Source organism: Tursiops truncatus, chromosome 7 (genome assembly GCF_011762595.2).
Source record: "Tursiops truncatus isolate mTurTru1 chromosome 7, mTurTru1.mat.Y, whole genome shotgun sequence".
NCBI lineage: Eukaryota > Metazoa > Chordata > Mammalia > Artiodactyla > Delphinidae > Tursiops > Tursiops truncatus.
Window position 1 is genome coordinate 31,211,071 of NC_047040.1, and position 22,021 is coordinate 31,233,091.

The 22,021-nt window shown below is 42.9% G+C and overlaps 1 protein-coding gene across 4 annotated transcripts in view; it reads right to left on the minus strand.

Moving 5' to 3' along the window:
* PARD3B (par-3 family cell polarity regulator beta) overlaps positions 1–14,621 on the minus strand; it is a 1,035,628-nt gene extending 1,021,007 nt beyond the window's left edge. For 2 of the 4 annotated variants that reach the window (XM_073807365.1, XM_019939073.3), the window contains exon 1: positions 13,926–14,618. In XM_073807365.1, coding sequence (XP_073663466.1) covers positions 13,926–14,045 — 120 coding nt within the window. In that variant the 5' untranslated portion in view covers positions 14,046–14,618. Of the gene's footprint in view, positions 1–13,925 lie in introns of all 4 variants that reach the window. The other 2 variants (XM_073807366.1, XM_073807367.1) reach the window with 2 other exon arrangements.
* Between the last annotated feature and the right edge of the window lie 7,400 nt (positions 14,622–22,021).

Below are 22,021 nucleotides of genomic sequence, written 5' to 3' on the forward strand. Positions count from 1 at the left end.
TTATCATTTCTTCGACCTCAAAGATACTGGTAATTTACATTATTGTGTCTAATGCAACAGAACATTTTCAAATAGTCGTAGTATCATCTTGAAATTAAGCACCTAGAATTTAAAGAAAAAGGAAGTGAATATTTTTAAATGCAGGCATAATGAACATTTTAAAAACCAAACATTTTAACAGCTTTTCAAACTAGAAATGAAAAAAGCTACTGAAGCACTTTACAGGGTAAGCTATTGTACTGCATTAGTTAACTAAGAAAGCCTTATACAACTGAGATTGCTGAATGCCTACTGGATAAGTCAGTTAAAAAAAAATAAAATAAAATAAGGTATGACAGTGCCAGTTTCCAATGACACTGGAACTCCTCAAATGAAACATCTGGCTACAAATGTGAAGCCTGAGTTAATATCCCATCTGTAGAATTGTACTTTTGTCTTACACATGGATTGATCTACAGGGGTAACTGAACTTGCTGTTTCTTTTGTATGAGATGACTACTTGGTGCTGATACTAACTGAAGAATTTTTTGGTATGTGAATGCCTGACAATAAACACTAGCACTGAAAGAGTCAACATGTTGAATAACTTTTTGGAATCCCACAGTTTATCCTTGGAACAAGTATGTTGACGCTTGCACTCCCGGTGCAAAGGCAGTGGTGGGTAAAATGGCAGGTGCCTTAGCTTGAATCAAGGCAGTAACAGTACTAGAAATCCCTGTATTCTTCAGTGCCACTCACTCATTTGCATTTTTAAAAAAACGGTCAATTTAACTTAAGAATGCCCTTGATGAAGCAATAAAACTGTTATTAATTTTTGACCCTTGATTCACATCTTTTTGACACTGGATGTGAAGATTAGAAAGTCCACATAAAGCACTCCTGCATAATGACATGCAATGTTACCTCAGCAAAAGCACTCATGATTGATTGAGTTGAGTTAACTAACTGTTTTTTTTCATGGAGCACCATTTTCATTTCAGAGAATGACCGACAGACAAACTATGATCATACTTCACCTTTTGGCATTTTTCACATCAAGAATAAATTATGTGAACCTGAGCACTTCGTGGAAAACAAATGACTGTATTTGTTGCCAATAATAAAGGAAAAATTAAAATTTTAGAAAACTGTAACAACCATTGTGAGCTTGATAGTTTCCCAATACTTACACTTTTCTGATGAAATTGACGGTAATGTCAATGTATGTGGTTTTGAAATTGTATAACTAAAGGTGCTAACATTTGGGAGACTGGCATAACTCAGTGAACCAATGTTTTCCAAATGACCAATGTATGATGTTAGAACGTCGCACATGGATAGAAGATCTATTCAAAGTACAACACAAATGAATGAATTATAACAGAGTACAAAAGGTTTATTGGCATGATTTCAGATTCCACATTACAACTAATCTTTAAGAAACCAAACCCTATTGAGGTGTCATCCCCATGATTATGTTATGTTATGTAAGATTCCGTCTTGCTAGCCATCATGCTTTAGAGATCCTCCTTGCTGGCTTGATGAAGTAATCAGCCAGGATGGGACGTTCCACATGATATGGAACTGCAAGTGACCTCTAGGAAAGGAAGGTGACCTCTAGGAGCTGATAGTGGCCTCCAGCTCATAGCCAGTAAAAGCTAGGGCTTTCAGTCCTACAGCTGCAAGGAATGAATACTGCCAACCACCTGAGTGAGCTCAGAATCCGATTCTTTCCAGTCAAGCCTCCTGAGAATGCAGCCTAGCTTTCATCTCTATCGTAGCTGGTGAGACTCGAAGAGGACTCAGCTAAGTGGTACCAAGGTTCCTGACCCATAGAAACTGTGATATGATAAATGTATGAGAAAGGAAGAAAAATAGAAACAAATCATCACTGTCGGATCTGCATGTAGCATACAGAAAGCTTATCTATAAGCACCTGGAAAAGCTTTTAAAATGCTCCTCCTTCTTCCAGCTACTTATCTATGCGAGGCAGGATTTTCTTCGTATATTTGAACCAAAACAACATATTGCAACAGAGTGAAAAAGCAAGCAGGCACATTTGAGAATCCAGCTATCTAATAAGCAAGCATCAAAGAGACTGGCAAAAACGTTACACGGTGCCACTCTTCTCAATAAATCTTTTCTTTTCCTTTGAAAAATATAGTTATTTTCATGACAACAAGTAATCTTGTTATGGGATCGTTATCCTAAATCAATTAAATATATTTTTTAATTTCTCAGTTAATTTAATTTCTGATATGGTAAATATAGATAGGTACAATCTGCATAGAAAAGCTCTTTCAGGTCCTGTAAAAGGGAAGAGTCAATAAGGGCATTGAAACCAGCAAGTCTGAGAACTGCTGCAATGTATCTATTTCCTCTAACTCTGCTTCCATGTGCCTATTTCCTTTATCTCTCCCCCTCCCTTCTTTCATTTATCTAGATTTTATCCATTTTTCACATTGGGCCATTCCAGGCAACTGTGAGTTCTCTCCCTTAATGTGTGGAGAACTCATCTGGCCCCTGGCTGTTGCTTTCTTTTCAGTAAGTATACAAGTCTCTCCAACTGGATTGTGAAGCCCTGAAGGAAAGGGACTGTGTAAGGCACAGAATAGGTGCTCAAAAACTCTCTAATTATACACTGAAGAGGAATTCAATTCATACAAGCCCCTGGGCTTCACCAATGCTCGAGGAAACCAGAACACAAAGGGCGTGGGATGAGGCGGAATTTAAGACAAACATGAGTCTCAATAAGGTACCTGAAGAGGCAGCTAAGAACAAGGGCATTGATGCTGAAATGCAGTGAAGGTAGCAGCAAGTGATATCAGACCAAAAGACCTTTACTTCTCAATAAAACAGGAAGCAAGTTATCTGTGGACCATTTTGGAGCAAAAACTTGAGGAACAAAGAGAGCAACACTATGGGGAAGGCAACAGGGAATCAACAGAATTTTATCAATGTCTTATTGTAAAAGCAGTGAAAATGCATTAAAATGCATTAAACTGAATAGCAATTGTTATGAGCTGAACATAACAATTCAGCCCCGCCCCCCAAGGCTATGTTGAAGTCCCTTGGTACCTTGTGAATGTGACCTTATTTAGAAACAAGGTCTTACAGATGTAAATATCTTAAGTGAGGTTATTAGGGTGAGCCCTAATCTGATGTGATTTGTGTTTTTATAAGAAGAGAAGAGACCCAGAGGGAAGATGGCCATGTAAAGATGAAGGCAGAGCCTGGAGTTATGCTGCCACAAGCTGAGGAATGTCTGGGCCCAGAAGAAGCTGGAAGGGGCAAGGAAGGCTCCTCTCTGGAGGCTTCCAAGGGGGCATGAGCCTGCCAACACATTGATTTTGAACCTCTAGGCTCCAGAGCTGCGAAAAAAAATTGGTTGTTTTAAGCCACCCAGTGAAAAAAAATTGGTTGTTTTAAGCCACCCGGTTTGGCCACCCAGCTTGTGGTACTTTGCCACTGTGGTCCTAGGAAACGAATACAGCAGCAGAAGGCTTCACTGTCCATAGTCACAGTCCCACGTAGCCCTCCCTGCTCACACACAGACAAAAGTGAAAGAAAAGGCAGAAAGATCTGAAATGCAAATTTCGTAGGAGCAACCAAAAAAAAAAAGTTTTATTTTGTTTTTTTACTAGAGATTTCTGAAGTGCAGTTTTGTTTTTTCAAGGTTCTGGGAAAATGTCTCTGATCAAACACTGCTGTCAAAACTCAAGCCCACTGAATCTCTATAAATGTGCCTATAAATACAGACAAGGACTATTTATCCATCTTGCATTTCCTCAACCCTCTGCTACAAAAGGAAGTAATCCAGAACCTAATATTTAAAGTTACCAATACTATGACTATGTCATGATGAAAGAAATACGGGAGGGCAAGTGAAACTCTATCAACTTCTCCAAGATTTTATCAAGCCACCTGAACTTCTGGGCCAAGGTGACTCTGAGCTCACGTGCCGGCCATTCACAAGTGTCAAGATCTTATAAATCTTATCTGTATGAGATACTTGGCATTAAAGCCCACAGACTGTAATTTAAACCCTTTTAACACATACCTGATGTTAGGAATTTATCTTCAGCCTCACACTTTATCTCAACCCAGAAAAACAATGGGACCCTGTGGAGATTTCTAGAGTCATCTGACTTGATGATCCATCCAGGACTCCCTAAACATCAGGTAGCCCCAGTGGTTTTCTAACTATGGTCCCTAACCCATTAGTGGGCAGTGAAATCAATTCAGTATCTCCCAACTACATTTTTTAAAAAACAATAGAATAAAAAATAAGAGGGCATCATTTATAATAAGGGTAAGCATCCTCCTGAAACTTATTTCATTTGAATACATGTGTTGTGGGTACTGGGTCATAAAGGAAAAACCATTACTGCTGTATTTATCAGTCCGTGTCCTGGCAGGAAACAGATGGTTCGCTCAAATTAGGCACTTAGAACTTTAATAAAGAAACTATTTATAAAGGTTTGCCCAGGGTTAAGGGAAAACATTAAGGGATAGCACTCCTAAGTACTGAGGCCTTGCCATCACCTGGTACCCAAGGGGCCACGGAAAGGAGTGGATGCAATACAGCGGAGAGAGGCACGCAGGGAGGGCTGCCTGATGGGAGCTGTGTCCTTTGGTAACGGGAAGCCGCCAACCCACAATGACCTGGCAAGAAGGAAGCTGCCGCGCGCTGGGACCTCTCCCGTGGCTGACCCCAACGAGACACCAGATAGCAAGAGAGTTTATACTGCTCAGCCCCCCAGGTCCCAGGCGTGGGTCTGGAGGGGCAGACAGAGGGCTTTCAGCCACTGTGACTCCATCACAAAAGTCTGGAAGCCATCAATACAGTTCACACCGTCATCAACTCAGTCTGACCACTTTTATTTCTGGACGCCACATTTTTTCCACATCTGCCCTCAATCCCAATCTTGAATCAAGGCTCTAATCCAATGTCAAAGCGCTGATGCAAAAGACTGGCGCTTTTATGAACTCATGATTTATGACCTCAGCTGGGCCCTCAAACACTCCCTGGCAAGCCTCTCGTCCACGCTCAGCCTCCCACCTCTCCTACCCCCACCTACGGGGCTCCTGGAGGGCACAGACCGTGTCCCACTGGTCTCCGGATCCCCAGGCCGCAATGCCTGGAATGCAGGTGGAGTCACTGAACTGTCCATTAATGGTGAACAGGGAAGCCTCAGGCGGCTCCCTCTCCCTCCTTTCCACCCATACTTCCCTTGCCACAGAGGGTCGGCTCCTAAGTCTCATTTCTTGGCCCCTAAAGTTTCCAAGCCCATTTCCTCTTCTGCTTCAATATGTCTAACCTCCACTTCCACAGCCAGGGCGTGGACCAGTTCTCCACCTCCAGTCCCAGCTCCCTTTGTCTCCATCCTCCAGGATAATCAACAGAGAAAAGAAAACCAAACACTATCACCACCCCACCCGGAGAGCCTCACTGGGTCCTCATGCTCTTAAGGCAGTCATAGTGAAGGCCTCCTGGCCTGGACCCGGCCTCCCCGTTACAGCCTCCTTCCTCCCCTTCCCTCCCACAGTCAGCCTGAGGAAACTTTCCATAATGCCATTCTCTTCCCACACCCCCCGGAAACCTGGTACACCTTCAATCAGAGGCAGACTGCTTCTCTCTCCCCCGCTGTCTCCCCAGTACCCTCCCCACCCTTACTGCCCTGCAGATGTCCATTCCCTGCCCAGGTATAATTCCCAGTGAAACTGGCATGACTTCCCCATCTCTCCCCGCTCCAAAGTCAAAGTCAACCACTCCCTCTGTCCACCACCCCAGGGCCGCTCTACCACACTGTGTTGCTAATTTACATTCTTTTCTCTGCCCTTTTAGTCTGTAAAACTGATGGAGCAGGGACTGTGCCTTATTTTATGCTATATCTCCAGCACAAAACACAATGCTTGACCCAATGTCACTCGGTAAAATCTTCTCTGAAGTGACATTTGGATTGTTAAAAGCAACCGTAGCAAAGCATCCACTACTGGGGGCTCTGACTGAGGCCTCGCTGAATACGCGACATACTTTTTCAAGTAAGAGGTTGCAGTCATTACCCAGCATTCTTAAGTCAGGTACCCCACTCTCTCCACATCCCTTCCCCAAAACAGGCCACCTATCTATAAACAGGGAGGAGTACAAATTATGTCTAGACATCCCTTGTCAGAAGCCCATCTTTGCTTAGAGGTTACTCTTTCTAGGGTTCGTGTCTACAAATAAAGAACAGTAGCGAGACTTGCTCTAAGTCTCCCTAAAAAGGTTTCAGAAGTCTATTATCAGAGCTCCCCACATACCCTTAACTTCTGCCTCAAATGAAGCAACAGAATGGGCCTGATCATTTCCCCTGCCAGTGTGGTTCTCTGGTCTTGCTGAGAGTGGTTTAGCCAAAGAGTTGCAGACATCTCTTCTGTTATCTGCCTCCATCACCAAGTGATGCCCCACCAGCTCCTCCTCCAGGGCCCAGGACCACCTGATGAGTTTAAGAGCCTCACCTGAGGCAGAGGACAGGCGCAGGACGGGGCATATTTACCTGGATGATACTTGGCACTGCATCTGATAGAGACTCACTTTAGAGTGAAACCTTTTTAAACATCCTGTCCTCTTGGTATCCCACAATTCCATCTCATGGCAACCCAAAGAGCGAGAGTCCGTCAATCAAAAGAACAGTAGGGCCCCGAGATGGGAGGCAGACCTCATTCGGCAGCCCCAAGATGCAGATACAGTGCCTTTCAAAAATAACGGATCCGGGCTTCCCTGGTGGCGCAGTGGTTGAGAGTCCGCCTGCCGATGCAGGGGACACGGGCTCGTGCCCTGGTCCGGGAAGATCCCACATGCCGCGGAGCGGCTGGGCCCGTGAGCCATGGCCGCTGAGCCTGAACGTCCGGAGCCTGTGCTCCGCAACGGGAGAGGCCACAACAGTGAGAGGCCCGCGTACCGCAAAAAAAAAAATAAAGAATAAAAATAAAAAAATAACGGATCCACCCAAATTGAGATAGTCCACAATCATTTTTAAAATCCACATGAAATTAATGAATAAAATGCTGAAAATCAAACATTGTTCAAATGTATGGGACAGCATGGCACAAATCTTCATGAAACAAAAACATATGATGTTCCTTCACTGACAATCCAGAACTGGCAAGCACTCAGTCTCAAAACTCTACAAAGTGTCAGAATTTGAAGCTGTTATTAAAGACAACCAGTGTGGCAGATATAACGGACCACTAAACTACTGCCTACAGCACACGTGGATGTGATGAGGTACTGGAAGATAATCAAGAGAAAAGTCGCATTTAGACTTTCTTTTTAAAACTACACCACATTTAAAGATTTCAAACTTACAAAACATTGTGTTGAATACAAGGTCATTTTCATTTTTATGAAAGAAAACGATGTGAAATTTGATATAATTTCACGAGCATCTCTGGTATACATACTATATATCAAGTACTGTGCTAAAAATGGGGATAGGAAAATAAATAAGACTCATTCTTTGTTCTTGAATAGTCCACAGTAGAGTGAGGGAGGCAAGATGATTGCATTATGTGGCAGAGCCCAGCTAGTTGCTCTCCTATGTCCAAGCACACTACTTTCCCAGGCCACTGCATCTAGACGGTGCACATGACCAGTCTCACCAGTAGAGTGCTGACACAAAAGTGATGTCTGCCACTTCCAGGCCAGACCCCACGCCTCCTGTGGCATCCTCCACACTCTCTTTGTTCATCAGTTAGCACAGTGCAGGGGATCTGCAGAAAATGCCAAAGCCAAAAGGAACAGTGGGCAGCTGGTTGTATGGGTCAGAGCCCGCACCTCCCACCCAGAAAGAGAACCCTTTGCTGGGATAAACCACTGTCCTTCGGGGGCTGTCTATTAAGTTGCTAGACCCTGACCAATAGACAGTATAATGTAAGATGTAGTTTTCAAAACGAAAGCACAGCATAGGGAGCTCTAGGAAAACAAGAATGTGGCCCCCCAAGTGATGGTGACAAGGAAAGGGAGGGAGGGAATTCCTAGAGAAGAGGCAACTGGAGACTCATCCCAAAAGATGAGCAGGATTTACCTGGGGTGGGGGAAAATGTGACAGAATACTATGTTGCAAGTACGAATTTAAAGGGTACAAAGGAATAGAGAAGATACTGGACCGGTAAGCAAAGTGGGTTTTCACCTAAAAGCAATGTAGAGCCATTCAAATATTCCCAGCAATACTCCAGACATGATCAGATTTGCAGCTGTAAAGTCCTCAATGGAGAACAGTTCGGAAGAGTTGGGAGCTAGGAAAGGCAGAGAGGCCAGGTACTGGTCTGCTGCAGTTCCCCATGGTAGGAATGAGAAACGCAAGGTTTGGTGCAGAAAAGAGGAAGCAGATCAAAGAGACAGCATGTGGAAGCATCAAAGGAACTTTCTGACCAACTAAACAAGTGGTAGAATATGGAGGATGAGAGGTCATCAAGGAATGAAGGATTTCCAGGTTTCTGGATTAGATAACCAGGTGAATGGTGGCACCAGAAATGGAGGAACAGGCTACACGAGAATGGGGAGAAGCAGATGTACGGAGAACAGGCCGGGCTCGAACTGTACGTGGGACATCAAGGAGGTGAAGTCCACAAGCTGGTGGATATTGAGTTCTATAGCAAGTACAAGGCTAGAGGTGTGTGCCTGAGGGTAGCTGAAGCCATGGAATGGATGAGATCCGACTGAAAGAAAGGCCAGAACCCTGAGGCACCAGCACACAAGGAAACAGTATTGAGAGCACCTGCAAAGACACAGAAGAGAAAGACATGTTTAAAAATCCTGGAGGGGCTTCCCTGGTGGCGCAGTGGTTGAGAGTCTGCCTGCCAATGCAGGGGACATGGGTTTGTGCCCCGGTTCGGGAGGATCCTACATGCCGCAGAGCGGCTGGGCCCGTGAGCCATGGCCACTGAGCCTGTGGGTCCGGAGCCTGTGCTCCGCAACGGGAGGGGCCACAGCAGTGGGAGGCCCGCGTACGGCAAAAAAAAGAAAAAAAAAAAAATCCTGGAAAGCTCATGGGTAAAGAGAGTTTCAAAAGATGAGATATCATCAAAAATAAGGACTGAAAAGTAACCATGGGTTTTAGCTGTCAGATCTTAATAATCTTGTTGAGAGCATTTTAGCTGGAGAATAACTTACACTCAGCTATTGGGAAAGGTAATAATGGAGACTAGAGCATAATTATTCCTTCTAAAGAGGTGTCCTCAGCTCCAGCTGATGGTTGCCATGTGGGAAAGTAAAGCCCAGTATTCTCAGAGCTTCTGGTTGTTTTTTCCCTAAAAGAAGACAGAACTCTGGATTTTTCCATGAAATCTCAAAATATTTAAACATGGCAACTAAGCCAAAATATAACACTGAGCAGAACTTAAAAAACATGTCTGTGGGTCATAGCAGGCCCCAGGAGCCCTGTGTTTGCAAACTCAGAGGCTGCTCAATGCAAGTCAAGTAAAAGAACCAAAACCAAGTTAGAAACATGTGCCTTGTTGATGGTGAGTCAGTCCTATCCACGTGCTGGAAAGAGTATCTAGTCCAGACATTGGGAGAGGAGAGGACTGAATAGGAAATAAAGCACTCTAGTCAGTCAGTGCCCAATAAACTGAAAAGCATTCTGGGAATCCAATGTGGTATACATCTAGCTTATGCGCACAGGAAACTTAAAATCTGGAAATGAGACATCCAAAGCTGAAAAATTCAGGAATTCAAGAATTCTAATTTATTCCTCCAGGTTAGTCCCATACAATATCATACCAGATTCTCGTTACTGCACAGATTCTTAGATTGATCTCACAATTCATCAATAAAGATAATTGCTCTTATCTTCATTCAGATCCAGGAAGCTGATCTCAACTTGCAAAACAAACACATTATTCCAAATATCTGAATACAGAGGAGATTCATTTTGAAAGTCAATCAGATGTTTCTTTACTTAAAAAAAAAAACTATCCTCATACATACAGATCCGCAAATCTTCTTAAAAATTCCATCATACCCACTACCCCATGAACTCAACTTTCATATTATCTCATTCAACTCCTGAACTCACACACACACACTATACACTCATTTACACTTTTGTTACTAAACAAATCTTTCCCTTATTTACTTACATATAAAATGAATGTTCAATTTAATAAGTTATTTGAGCACCTGCTGTGAGAATTCATTCAGGGTAGGAGTGGAAAGACAGTTGCTAATAACAGGTTGGTCCGTAGGTGTCTAAGACATAGTACCTGCCATCAAATGAGTTTAAAAATCAAATTAGTTCAGTGATACCAAAAGATTAGTGGTAGTAGATTAGTGGCTCTCAACCCTGGCTGGGCACTTGTATCATCTGGACTTTTTTTTTGAATACCTATGCCCAGGCTCCACTCCAAACCCACTGAATGAGGATCTTAGAGAAAGGGACTCAGGCATTTGTATTATTTAAAATGTTAAATGTTAAAATTAGAGGTAACTAATGATCAGCCAGGGTTGAGAGCCCTGCAGGATATGGCTCAATTACCCATTCATCTGTGACACGTAATTCTGATGATTAATTAATTACTCAATGATCCCCACCTTGACTACTTAAGACCATCTCCTCTCCACTAACTACTTAACTGCATTGGATTTAGAGTCTTGGACAATGACAAACTACCAGGATCCAAAGACAAGCAACCCCATAATTCTTGCCCCTTGGTCAATTCACCTCACCAGTAGAGTTCATCAAATGGCAGGGAGGGGGAGGCCACAGGAACCTCAAAGTCCCAGATTTCAGAACATAATTAAAGCCTTCCCCAAAGCTCCCTCCGTCTCTTCAGCATCTTACCTACTTCTGGCCTTATCTGATGCTGATTCAGCTGGCTCCCCACATTCCACAAATACCAGTTTCCTTTGTTTCTTCTCAGTTGGAGGTGGCTACTTCTCTGCTGCTGCCCACAAAATCCAGAATGGCTTCCTTGGGCTTCACTTACCTTTCAAAGTGTACAAACCTCAACTCTATCCTCAATCTTGACATCTGCCTTTCTCCCATCTAAATTATTCAGGGCCCCGGAAGAAACGGGCTTAATTTACATTCATGTTCCCGCTAAACTTGTTTCTTTACCTCTTAACCCCTCTACCTGTATACCTCAGAGATCTTACCCAATTTTTCCATTTGTAATTAGACTGAGGAAGATCCTACATACTTGATGCAAATCCTGCAATACTTGTCACAGAAATTAGACTTCTCCCTATAACATAGAGACCTATACTGTAAAAGATAAAATCAGGAGGAGTTTGTGGATGGCCCATCCCTTTGCAAGAAACACAACTGCTATCATTAGGTTGATAGGTTACTGCAGCAGTTTGTAGGTGGAATCGTCTTTTTAAAACAAACTCTAAAGAAATAAATTAGATAAATTACACTGCATAATGACCTACTAGCCTGTGTATTAATGACCGAGAGTAAGGACCTGGAGACATAGTTCCTGGGTTCAAATCCCAATTCCACCATGCACTAGTCATATTTCTGTGTTTCTTTTTCCCCCACCTGTAAAATGGGGATATTAGTACCTAGCTCATGGAGTCAGTCATTTAATATATGTAAGGCACCTAGAACAGTGCCTGCACCAAGTAAGCACAGTTCATGTTTGTTGTTGTGTTATTACTACTGAGTAAGAGCTTAAAACCTTGCTGTCCAGGGAAACAAGCCTTTTAAGTCTTTCACCTATTTAAAGACATTGAATTTATGCCAAACTGTTTTCCAAATTGAATTTTGACATTTCTGGTCTTTTCCCATCATTTTCTAAATTCAATGGATAAAAGCATGGAATTTATCAGAGTATTTCTTGACATTTTAGTTCCATTAGGAATACCATTTAATATTAGTTAAGCCTTATTATGATTACAATGCTATTTAAAATGAAACTATGAGAGAGGAATATTTTGGGAAGGAAAAACATCACTTGCCAGTTATTAAATTGAGATTTTAAAAGCCGAAGAAGGGAGCGAGAATTTTTAAGTTGCAGGTGGCCTTTAAATGTCACATTCACTAATATATAAATGTAAACACAGAAAAATGTAATGTCTGGTAATAACAGTAAACTGATCAATACAATTATATTATGGGATATGTGATATTATAAATTATACTTTCAGTCCAGAATATCAATAGCTTTTTAACACCTTTTAAGATCAAATTACAATGCATTAAATATCATACAGTTAGTTCCCCATGTGTTATTTATAAGCTTATAGCTTACTTCTATTACTTGGACAGCTCCAAGTATTAAACTTCTAAATATACAAAGTTTTAGAGATAAATTATTTTTAATAATAATTAAAAATAAGTTTATCATCTCAATAAACCAATCCTTCAATGAGATCTACTTTAATAATTTGCCTAGAATAACGCTGTTAGGTTTAACCCTAGCTTACTTTAGGGAAATATGATTTCAAGAACTGGTTACTTGTGTAAACCTCAGTTTTCAACTGAATTACACAATATAATCAGCACACTACTGTAACAATGGAAGAAAAACCATTGGGTAAATACTCATATAGTCATACAGGCCACTTTGATTATTTTCTCTCTCTGCCTCAATTCCATTAGTAAAGAGTCCAGCTTCTGAGATTATATTTTAGATATTAACAGATCATTCACTATGCTCTTCTCCAACTCTTGGCTGTTCAAGGCAACATACACATGTATTTATCCAGGGTGGAATTTTTTCCTATATAATAATTCTTAGTAGAGGCACAAAGGTGCAAGAGATTTTCTTAAAAGCCTCAACTGTATATTTAGAATAAACACAATTACTTTTATGCCTTGCATAACCTAAAAGACATTAAAAGAAATTACATCTTTCCATTCTCGAAACTGGCCAACTCACCATTTCGACAGTTCTCACAGCACGAGAACAAATATTAAGAGAATCATTGACCTCTAAAGCAAGAGTTTATGACTTGTCCTGTTTGAGGAGGATTTGGGGCAAACAAGATATCCCATTTGAGGATTCAAAAAGATAAAAAGATGTTCTTGGATGCCTTCATTTAAAATTTCCATTAAAGAAGAAACAGAGGCCCAGCATGTTACCCAAAAATACGAGTTCCAGAGACCAGCTAGGTCTTCTGAACATTCAAGCGTGCATTGCACACTTAAAAACACTCTTCCAGAGTTCCACTTAATTTTCACTTGCTCCTGACTTCAGGGACAGAGCTGGGGACACTCTTTGTCATCATTTCAATAGTCACCCGGGACCTGACACAGCCCACACACTTAGTAAATGTTGATAGACTGTGTGGTGTTAAAGTAAAAATAGCAAAGTGCAGACTGGTTGGTGTAAGCACACAGCATCCTTCCACCTGAGCTCCTGCCTTAGTCACTGAGGGAAGCCAGCTCACGTGGCTGAAATTCCAAGGGCTCCATCAGTTATAACTTCCGAGTATCTGATACTTGAACCAATCAACTTTCTAACCCAAAGAGTAGACGTAGGGCGGGCCTTAGCACGTCAAAAATCACACCTGAGGTTAGCAGCACCTTCAAGCGTTCCCTTGAGATCTGTTCGCTCAAACAACTTCTAAAGCAGTGCTTGTCAAACTTCAGTGGCCAGTGCAATCACCTGGGAGCTTGTTGAAAAGCAGACTCTGAAGCCGTGGGCTTGGACTGGGTCACCAGATGGTGCCTTTCTAACGAGCCCCCGAGTGATTCTCATGCTGCGGTACCCACGCCACCCTTGGACAAGCAAGGCCTTTAAACGCCCAGGTCAGTTATATTAGCAACATCCAGAAGTTGCGGCCACAGGTCGTGAAAAATCAGGTCGCCCAGGTGCTCTGCGTCCCCCAAGCGTCGCCACCCTGTCCTCTGGGCACCTGGCAGGTGCCGAGGCCGCGGAGCGCTCCCGGGGAGCCCGCTCGCAGCCGCGCCCCCTCCTCCGCCCCTCCCGCGCGCTCCCCGCGCCGCGCCCACCTTCTCCCGGGTCTTCAGGTACCGCTGCAGCGCCTGCTGCGTGAGCTCCCGGACGTGCAGCTGGCCCTCCTTGCAGGGCACCACGATTCCGGTCCTGCCGAAGCACACGGTCACTTTCATCCTGGCCCCCGGCGACCACACCGGGCTGGGCCGGGCCGAACAGGTGTCTGGGCCGGCCGGCGCGGCCCCACTCTCGGGGGCCGCCGGGCGCGGGCGGGCACAGAGACCCCGGGGCGCCTCTCCCCGGCGCCCCTCAGGGCCAGGGGCTCGCAGCAGAGCCCCTTCGCCCTGGGCAGGCGGCCGCCAGCGGGCGGGAATCGGAGAGGAGGCGGCAGCGGGGAGGGCTACCTCCCAGGTAGCGGGGGGGCCGGGGACGCCGCGGTCCAGGGGCCCGGCTGCTCCTACCGCTCCTGCTCCGGCGCGGGCCCGGCCCAGGCGGCTGCTCCCCGCCCGCCAAAGCGAAACTGCCGGCCCGGCCCTGGCCCTGGCCCTGGCGGCGGCGGCGGCGGGGCCGGCCTCAGGCCGCGGGCTGGAGTGGGCGGCGGCGGCGGCTCGCTGGGCCGGAGTTGGGAGGAAACTTTTGCGCCGGCTCCCAACTCCTCCGCGGCGCGCCTCACTCTGGGCTCCCGCGGCCCCAGGGCCAGCCTGGGCCCGGCTCTTAAAGGGGCCGCGGCGCTCCCCGGGCCGCGCAGTGCACTCGGCGGTTCGGGGCGGGGGCCGTGCGGGGCGGTAACCGGAGCCCGGAGACTTCGTCCCCTCCCTCGGTCTCTCCCTGACTCTGTCCCTCCCGCACACACATGGAGCTCTAGGGAATTGTAACGGGACCTCAGAGCTTCTCACCGGGGGATTGAAACCGGATCTCATAAAGCACACTCGAGGGAATAGCTGGGAGACTGCAGAGCTACACCCTTAAAACTAGGGGATTGGAGTAAGATTCTTGGAGAGCCCGGGAGCAGGTGCTTCTCGCCACGCCCACCAAAAACACCCGGAGACGTGAAGGCTCACAGGTACTGAGCTGCTAGGGTGGCCACAGGGCCTGTTAGGAACTTAGTCTGAAGCACAGCGTCGCATCTGCCCTCTGAAGCTCTTTGATGGTAAAAATGAAGGGATTCTTGGAGGCAACGTGGCAGTGGAAACGGTTCCTTTTACGGAGAACACTCAGTTTTCCCCCCCAGAGGTCACATCCCAGACCCAGATATGATGGCGTATGTTCACATATATCCTTCTGAAATGTGCTTCCTGTTGTGCATTTGACTAGAAATAAAAACATTTCAACACGTTTAGGCTCATGATTTGGCAGGTGTGTATCCATCACCAATTGAAATTGACATATCTGGGGGGAAAAAAATGAACAAATAACATCTGTACCATTTTTAGCTCACACATGAATGAGCTCCTTTGAGCCTAACAATAACCCTGTATTATTCTTCCCGTTTTATCTTGAAGAACAGTACCCAGGGGGGTTAAGGGAATGAGCTGACTATGGAGTTAATTATGCTAAGAGGAACTCTGTTTCTTCCAACGCTGAATCCCTGGTCTCCCCACACAGTTTTCTTCGCAATCCAGCTCATTCAACAAGTTCCTCAGGGCTACATCATGTATTTCTCTAAAAAAGAGATTTGTTCCAATGTCAAGATGCACTTAAATTGAATTTGAATTGCCTAGGACACTATAATAAAGCACAGGAGATTAAATTTATGGGCTCATGGGCTTTCACTTTTAAATTTTTTTAATTCATTCATACATGCCATATATATATGTGTGTGTGTGTGTGTATATATATATATATATATATATATATATATATATATACACACACACAAATACATGGTCTTCTATGTACAGGGCCTTATATAAGGTCAATGGCATCAAAGAAAATCATGTGGACCAAGAAGTTGATTTGAAAAAGATGTATATTAGTATTAATTTGGTTGCAAATCCAATACAAACTAATTTAAATAAACTAAAGACAGGATCTCTTTCCTTATAAAATCAGAAAAGCCACAGCGCACTCCTTTGAGGCAAGATTGAATCCAGAAACTCAAACAAAGTCCTCAAGAGGCGTCTCTCTCCATCTGTTGGCTCTGTGTTCCTCCTCCGTGTTGTCTCCATTCTCAGACAAGCTCTCCCCAAAGGAGGCAAAGATGGCCGCCCCCAGTGTTTCAGATTTACACAGCCTTAAAGCCAGCCATCTCAGACATCAATGAGCCTTTTCCTGGTGAGGACTTGCATATCCAAGCTTAAGTCACATACCCTCTCTCTGGCGAGAGGAATGCAGCATTTATTGGCCACGCCTGATTCACTTGCCACTAAATCATATGGTGAACTCCAACAGATGAGACAAAAAAAAGAACATTTAGCCATGACAAAATATAAGCTTGCTTCCCACCCTCAAAAGTCTTATAGATAGTAGAGGCGACAAGGCCTACGGATGTGAGAAGTTAAATAGAAACCACAAAACAACAATGAATGTGATAATTCTACTGAACATTATTGATTTAGATACATGCCAGGCACTGTTCTAGGTGAAGATAGAGATATAGATAGCTATTACCTATGTCCATGTATATGTATGCATCATATGTTATGTATCTACATCTTATTTTCCTTTGCAATAACCTTATACGAGAGATGCTTTTGTTATCTTCCTTTTAGAGATGAGGGAACTGAGGCCAAGGAAGGTTAAGATCACATTTCTTAGAAAGTAGTGGAGACCAGATTAAAACCCAGGGTATCTGACTCCAGAATCTTCATAGTAATGGCTATGCTGATCTTACATGGGAAGTACCAAATGAGCAGGGCTAGCAAATACTAATGCAGGGCATTCATATGTGACACTTAATATTGGGTATTATATGGACATGTAGAATGGTACAGAGCAAAAATTTTTAGCTGATGAGATAAACTTGCATGTAACCATTCTTTAATGCTTCATGGCTTTTTTTCTTCTTCTTCTTCACACTTGCTCCAGACTCCTCCTCTTCTGCTCAGATAATGAATAGCTCCTGCACTTCACATCACAGAGTTCCTCTTGGCCCAGCTTTAGCCCCTCCCCAATACCTAGAGCCCAGACCCACTGTCCTGGCTTTGAGAAGCCCCAAGTGAACCACGAAGAACACCCAGGCTCTCCAAATCCCACTCACAGAAGGAGTGGAATCAGGTCTCGTGAATGCAGCAGAGGTTGTGAGGTGTGAGATGAGGAAGAGTTGAAGGTGGGCACAGATACGAACAAGGCATTGTACAGTCCTGCACACTATGGCGTAAACATTAATGACCCAAGCTAGTATTATAAAAAGAGTTTAGCGTTTACATTTCATGTTTATTAAATAGCCAGATTTAATTTGTTATTCAACCTTATCACAGCATACACAGAAACAATTTATCATATATTAAGAAGTGATAGAAGAGAACATGGTTGCAACACACAGACAATCAGGCCCAGCAAATTTCTAAGTCAGTATTTCATGCCCCGTGGGACCTCCTGGGCAGAAGGCAGTAAATAATTTGCCTTGATTGAGTAACACTAGAGGATTCTAGGCCTGGGCTCCATTTTCTTGTTTTGCCTGTTGGAGAGGTAAATATTGCCCGCGGTGTGATATTTTCCCATTTGTTATCCAACAGCTTAGCATGCTTTGGAGTAGCCTGTGAAAATATTTATGCAGAGAACAACAATACTGACCGATATTATTAAACTTCTCTGTGTTATGGAAAGTATAACTAAAATGTCAGGTACCATTGGGTGTATATTGAAGAAAGAATGATAATTTTTAATATATAGTTGACCAGTCATCCATTTTGATGTTTTGCACTATTAAGAAAGAAAATATTTTTATCTTTCAAGGAATTATTTATAAGAAGCACTATTTATCACAAAAAAATTAATTGAATTGGAGATCATCTTTTTTCTAAGACCCTTGGAACAATTAGTATAATAGATTATGTTCTTAGCTTCCTTATGAAAGCAGGTGCCAGAGAGACAGCAGAAGAGAAAAATGGGTATGATTTTTCATTCTTTCCTTCCATATTTAAAAGCAAAGTGTTTGGCTTATTTTCTTTAATTTAGCAAGAATAAGCTTTTCTTAAGAGATGTTTGTCTCTAAATGCCTTATGGCATTCATTTGTTGACTGTTTCTATAGGTCTCCTTATAACATAACTATTTTACACCCTGAAAAGAGTGTTATGGGTTAGCAGCTTTTTGAAAGGTTCTTAGTTATGCCTATTCTGTAAGTAAGACTCGTAGTCTCCATTATGTTTCAACTAGACCACCCCTCCTTATGCTGAATTCTACTCTATGAATGTTAGTATCCTACTTTGATTTATGTTTTCTTAAAAGGACATAAATCCTTTTCATCCTGAATCATGAAATGAGTGCCTCTTTTAAAAACAAAATAAACAAACCAACACAAAGCAAGGAAACTGTTCCAACGGTGTTTCATTGAGAGCTGATCATTAGTTAGATGATTTTCCTCATGGTGTGATCTCTTCCTCTGAAGCATATTAGGGTCCATGAGTGCCGACCACTAGAAGTAGGTTCTACTCAGAGTAGCACCGGGTCCTCTCACCACTAGGCTTCTGTGAGAGAGTTAGATGGAGGCCAAAGGCAATGGTCAAGGGTGCTCTCAGACAAGCTCAGTTATCCAAGGAAAGATCCTGAACTGAGGAGAGCTTGCAATCAAGACTTCTCTTTTCAATCTTACTCCCTTTACCTAAGGCCTCCTTCTGCCCCCCATTTATATCCCTCGACTTCGAGAAGTGAGTTGGTGTTTGTGTAATTGACAGAAGGTAGAGAAAAGAGCTGAGATTTGGCACCAGATGCTTCAGTGTGTAAAAAGAATACAGGCAGAACTAGTAGACTGGAGCTAGACAGACCTATCTTCCTAAGTACTCTGCCACTTACCACCTATGTCATCTTTGGCAGTCTCCACTGTGCTCCTTTATGAAATGGGGTGATAATCCTATTTTAAGGTATAGCATACATAAAGCACCCAGCACATAGAAGATGAAATGTATTGCCCTCTTCCACCTTTTATTCTATTTACTAACATTTCTAAATGCCACTTATGTTCACTGGGCTTGAAACTACTTCCAAAAAATAATATCAAATGATACTTGAAAAGAAATAAATCAATGATCATCAGTGTCAACAATTTCTAAAGCCCAAGTATTACTTGCTTTGTAATGAGGGTGTCACACTCATAGCAAAAATAATAAGATTTGTATTATATGTCACAATCTACGTATTATTTAACTCGATGCTCAAAAAATAATCCTGGGACATAATAGTCGAGTCCCTGAGAATCATAGAAGTACAGAGCTGAAAGGGGCCTTGGAGATTATTTGTACAATTTCCTCATTTTATAGATGAGGAAACAAAAGCCTGGAAAGGTCAGGTGACCAACCAAATTCAGGACCCAGATCCTCTGGTTCATCGTCCATTGCTTCTTTACTTCCCTGCCTTCTGGTAATGAAATGTAGAACATGAGATATGACCAACATTGCCTTAAGGCGTTGAAGTTTCTTTGGCCCAGAAGGTAATGGGAAGGAGCTCATTTTTTTATCTGTTCCTAAAGTTTCCATTTAAACTAAAGATTCTGAACCCTTGTCCTTGCCACAATTGTAAATCTCAAAAAGAGTTGCTGAGTGTTAAGATGACTGTTACAGAAAATAGAAAACCATCAAAGGATTTTAAGCAGGACAGTGACATGACTGGATTTGTGCTTGGAAGAATACAGGGGACCTAGGAGAGAGACAGAAGCCCTGCTTAGTTCATTCATTCAGTCATTCATTTCTTTGTGCAACAGTATTTACTCAACACCTATAATCTGCTGAGCACAAAGTGATCACAAAGCTTAGACTCTAGTGAGGAAGACAGATGATAAATGACTAGCCAAATGAACAAAATATTTGCAAATTGTGATAAGGTGTAATGAAGGGTATAAACAACAGGCTGCATGATAGGGAACAAGGGGGTAAGAGAGAACCTGTTTAGACTGGAAAAACAAGAGAAAACAGGACTTTGTGAAGAACCTGGAGAAAAAAGGAATAGCAAATGCAAATATTCCTGAGATAAAACAGAGACTGGTGTGTTACAGGAATTAAGAGAAAGCCAGTTTGGTTGGAGCATTAATGAGCCAGGAGAGAGAGGCAGGGAAGGAGGTTGAAGAGATTGTCTACAAAGTGACTCAGGTGATAAGGATGTTGAGGAAGGGCAGATTCGAGAGATCTTTCAGGATGTGTGACAGATCAAAGCCCGCAAGCTTTTAGGAGGAGTCCAGAAAGAGTCAGGTTTCTAGTTAAGAGGTGACATTATTAATTAAAGCTAGAGAATCTTGAAAAGGTTGGGGGAGGACTGCAGATTGTGGGGAAAGAAGAGTGCATTCAGTCTGGGACATTTTGAGTTTGATGTGCCTGCAAGGGAATCAGGTAGAAGTGTTATCTGGAAATGTAAGGTTTAAAGGTCAGGAGAGAATCTGGGGACTAGAGATTTAGGGGCCGTAGATTTGGAGGTGAACTCATCCGAATGGACATCATCCAAAAAAAGGAGTCTAAAAAGAAAAGGCATAGGACTCGGACTAAAATCCTGGAGAATGCCAATATTGAAGAAGAGAGAGATGCAGAGAAGTTACACATGTGTGTGATGATGCATCATTAATTACAAGTTACTATTTTATCAGATATATAAAGTATTATCAATGTCAAAAATATGATAAGAAAGGGTGCTGCTGCCCTAGTGAAGATACAATGATGAGAACAGGAAATTGAATGTTACAAATGGAAGGCAAGATAGTTTGACTGGAACAGATAGCGCAACATAGGATACAAGGTTGTAAAGATATGGGAAGAAGGAAATGATTGAGGGAAATAATTGAGGGAGAGCTGTGAGATATAGACAAAGGAGTTTGGATCTGTTTCACCAAAGAAATATCCTCCTGGTGCTTGATCAAAGGGGTAATATCCATAAAATAGCATTTGATTGTTATTATTCTGACATCTTCATGTATAAAGAATCAGAGTAGAAAGTAACTGAAATTTGGGGAGAATCCAAAAGAAGAATGTTCGAGTCAATTGCATAAAACTATATTGAAGTGAAACATCATGTACGTACATAGTTGTAGAATATCCCCGCCTGTACATGTGTTTATACAAAGTAGTGGACTCCGCGATTGCTTAATGTCCAGCCCTACTACTATTCCATGCATGGGAAACAGAGGGTGCCACATGACTCAGGGTTCAGTCAGGCAAATTAAAAACAGACATCTCAAACAGAGGGAACTGAATACAAGAAGTTCATTACACTGTTGATGGAAGTGCTGAAAAACCAGAAAGGAAGTGCAAGGCAACTTAGACATTCCCCGCAGCAGGAAGCTGCGTCTTTCTCTAGGATTGGCTGGATGCAGGGAGGAAGTAGTGTTAGCAGAACCCAGAAGCTGGGCAGCCTGGCAGGAACTAAAACCATAGCAGGGACTGCCTGGCTGAAGCGGGGGGCTCAGAGAGAGGGGCTGTCCAGGGGTGATCTGGAACTATAAGAGGCTGTGTCATGAAAACACAGCCAGAGGAGAGAGATACGGGCAGGGCGGGGATATCCATACCCCAGGATTCCTTTCTCCCACCCTCCTTGCTTCCACTACTCTCTCACACTTGCAGGGAAACATTTGGGAACAAACATAATGACTGGCCTAGAAGGTCTTTCCTGGCGAGCTTCTACAGTATTTCATAAATAGACATTTTAAGCCTCACAAATATTTTAGATGTAGGAAATGTGCTAATAATATTCTCAATTCAATTTGATATATTTATGAAAATACATTTTTCCCAACCTAGGCTAAAGTCATGCTTTTCTCAAGAGAAAGTACTTTGACATTTTAACAGTGAAATATCTAGGCTTTCCCTTGGTTGCCAAAGTAACTATTAATTTCCATCATTTAAGAAATAAAAAAATCCCTACTCTTGCTCAGTCATCAGACTCAAATTAATAGTTTTGTTTAGCTTTGATTACACAGGACTAGAAGCAGCAAATCCAAAAATCCTATTAAGATTGAATGCTGAAGGTGTCTAACTACAATGCTATCTGATAATATTTCATTTATCTTATATG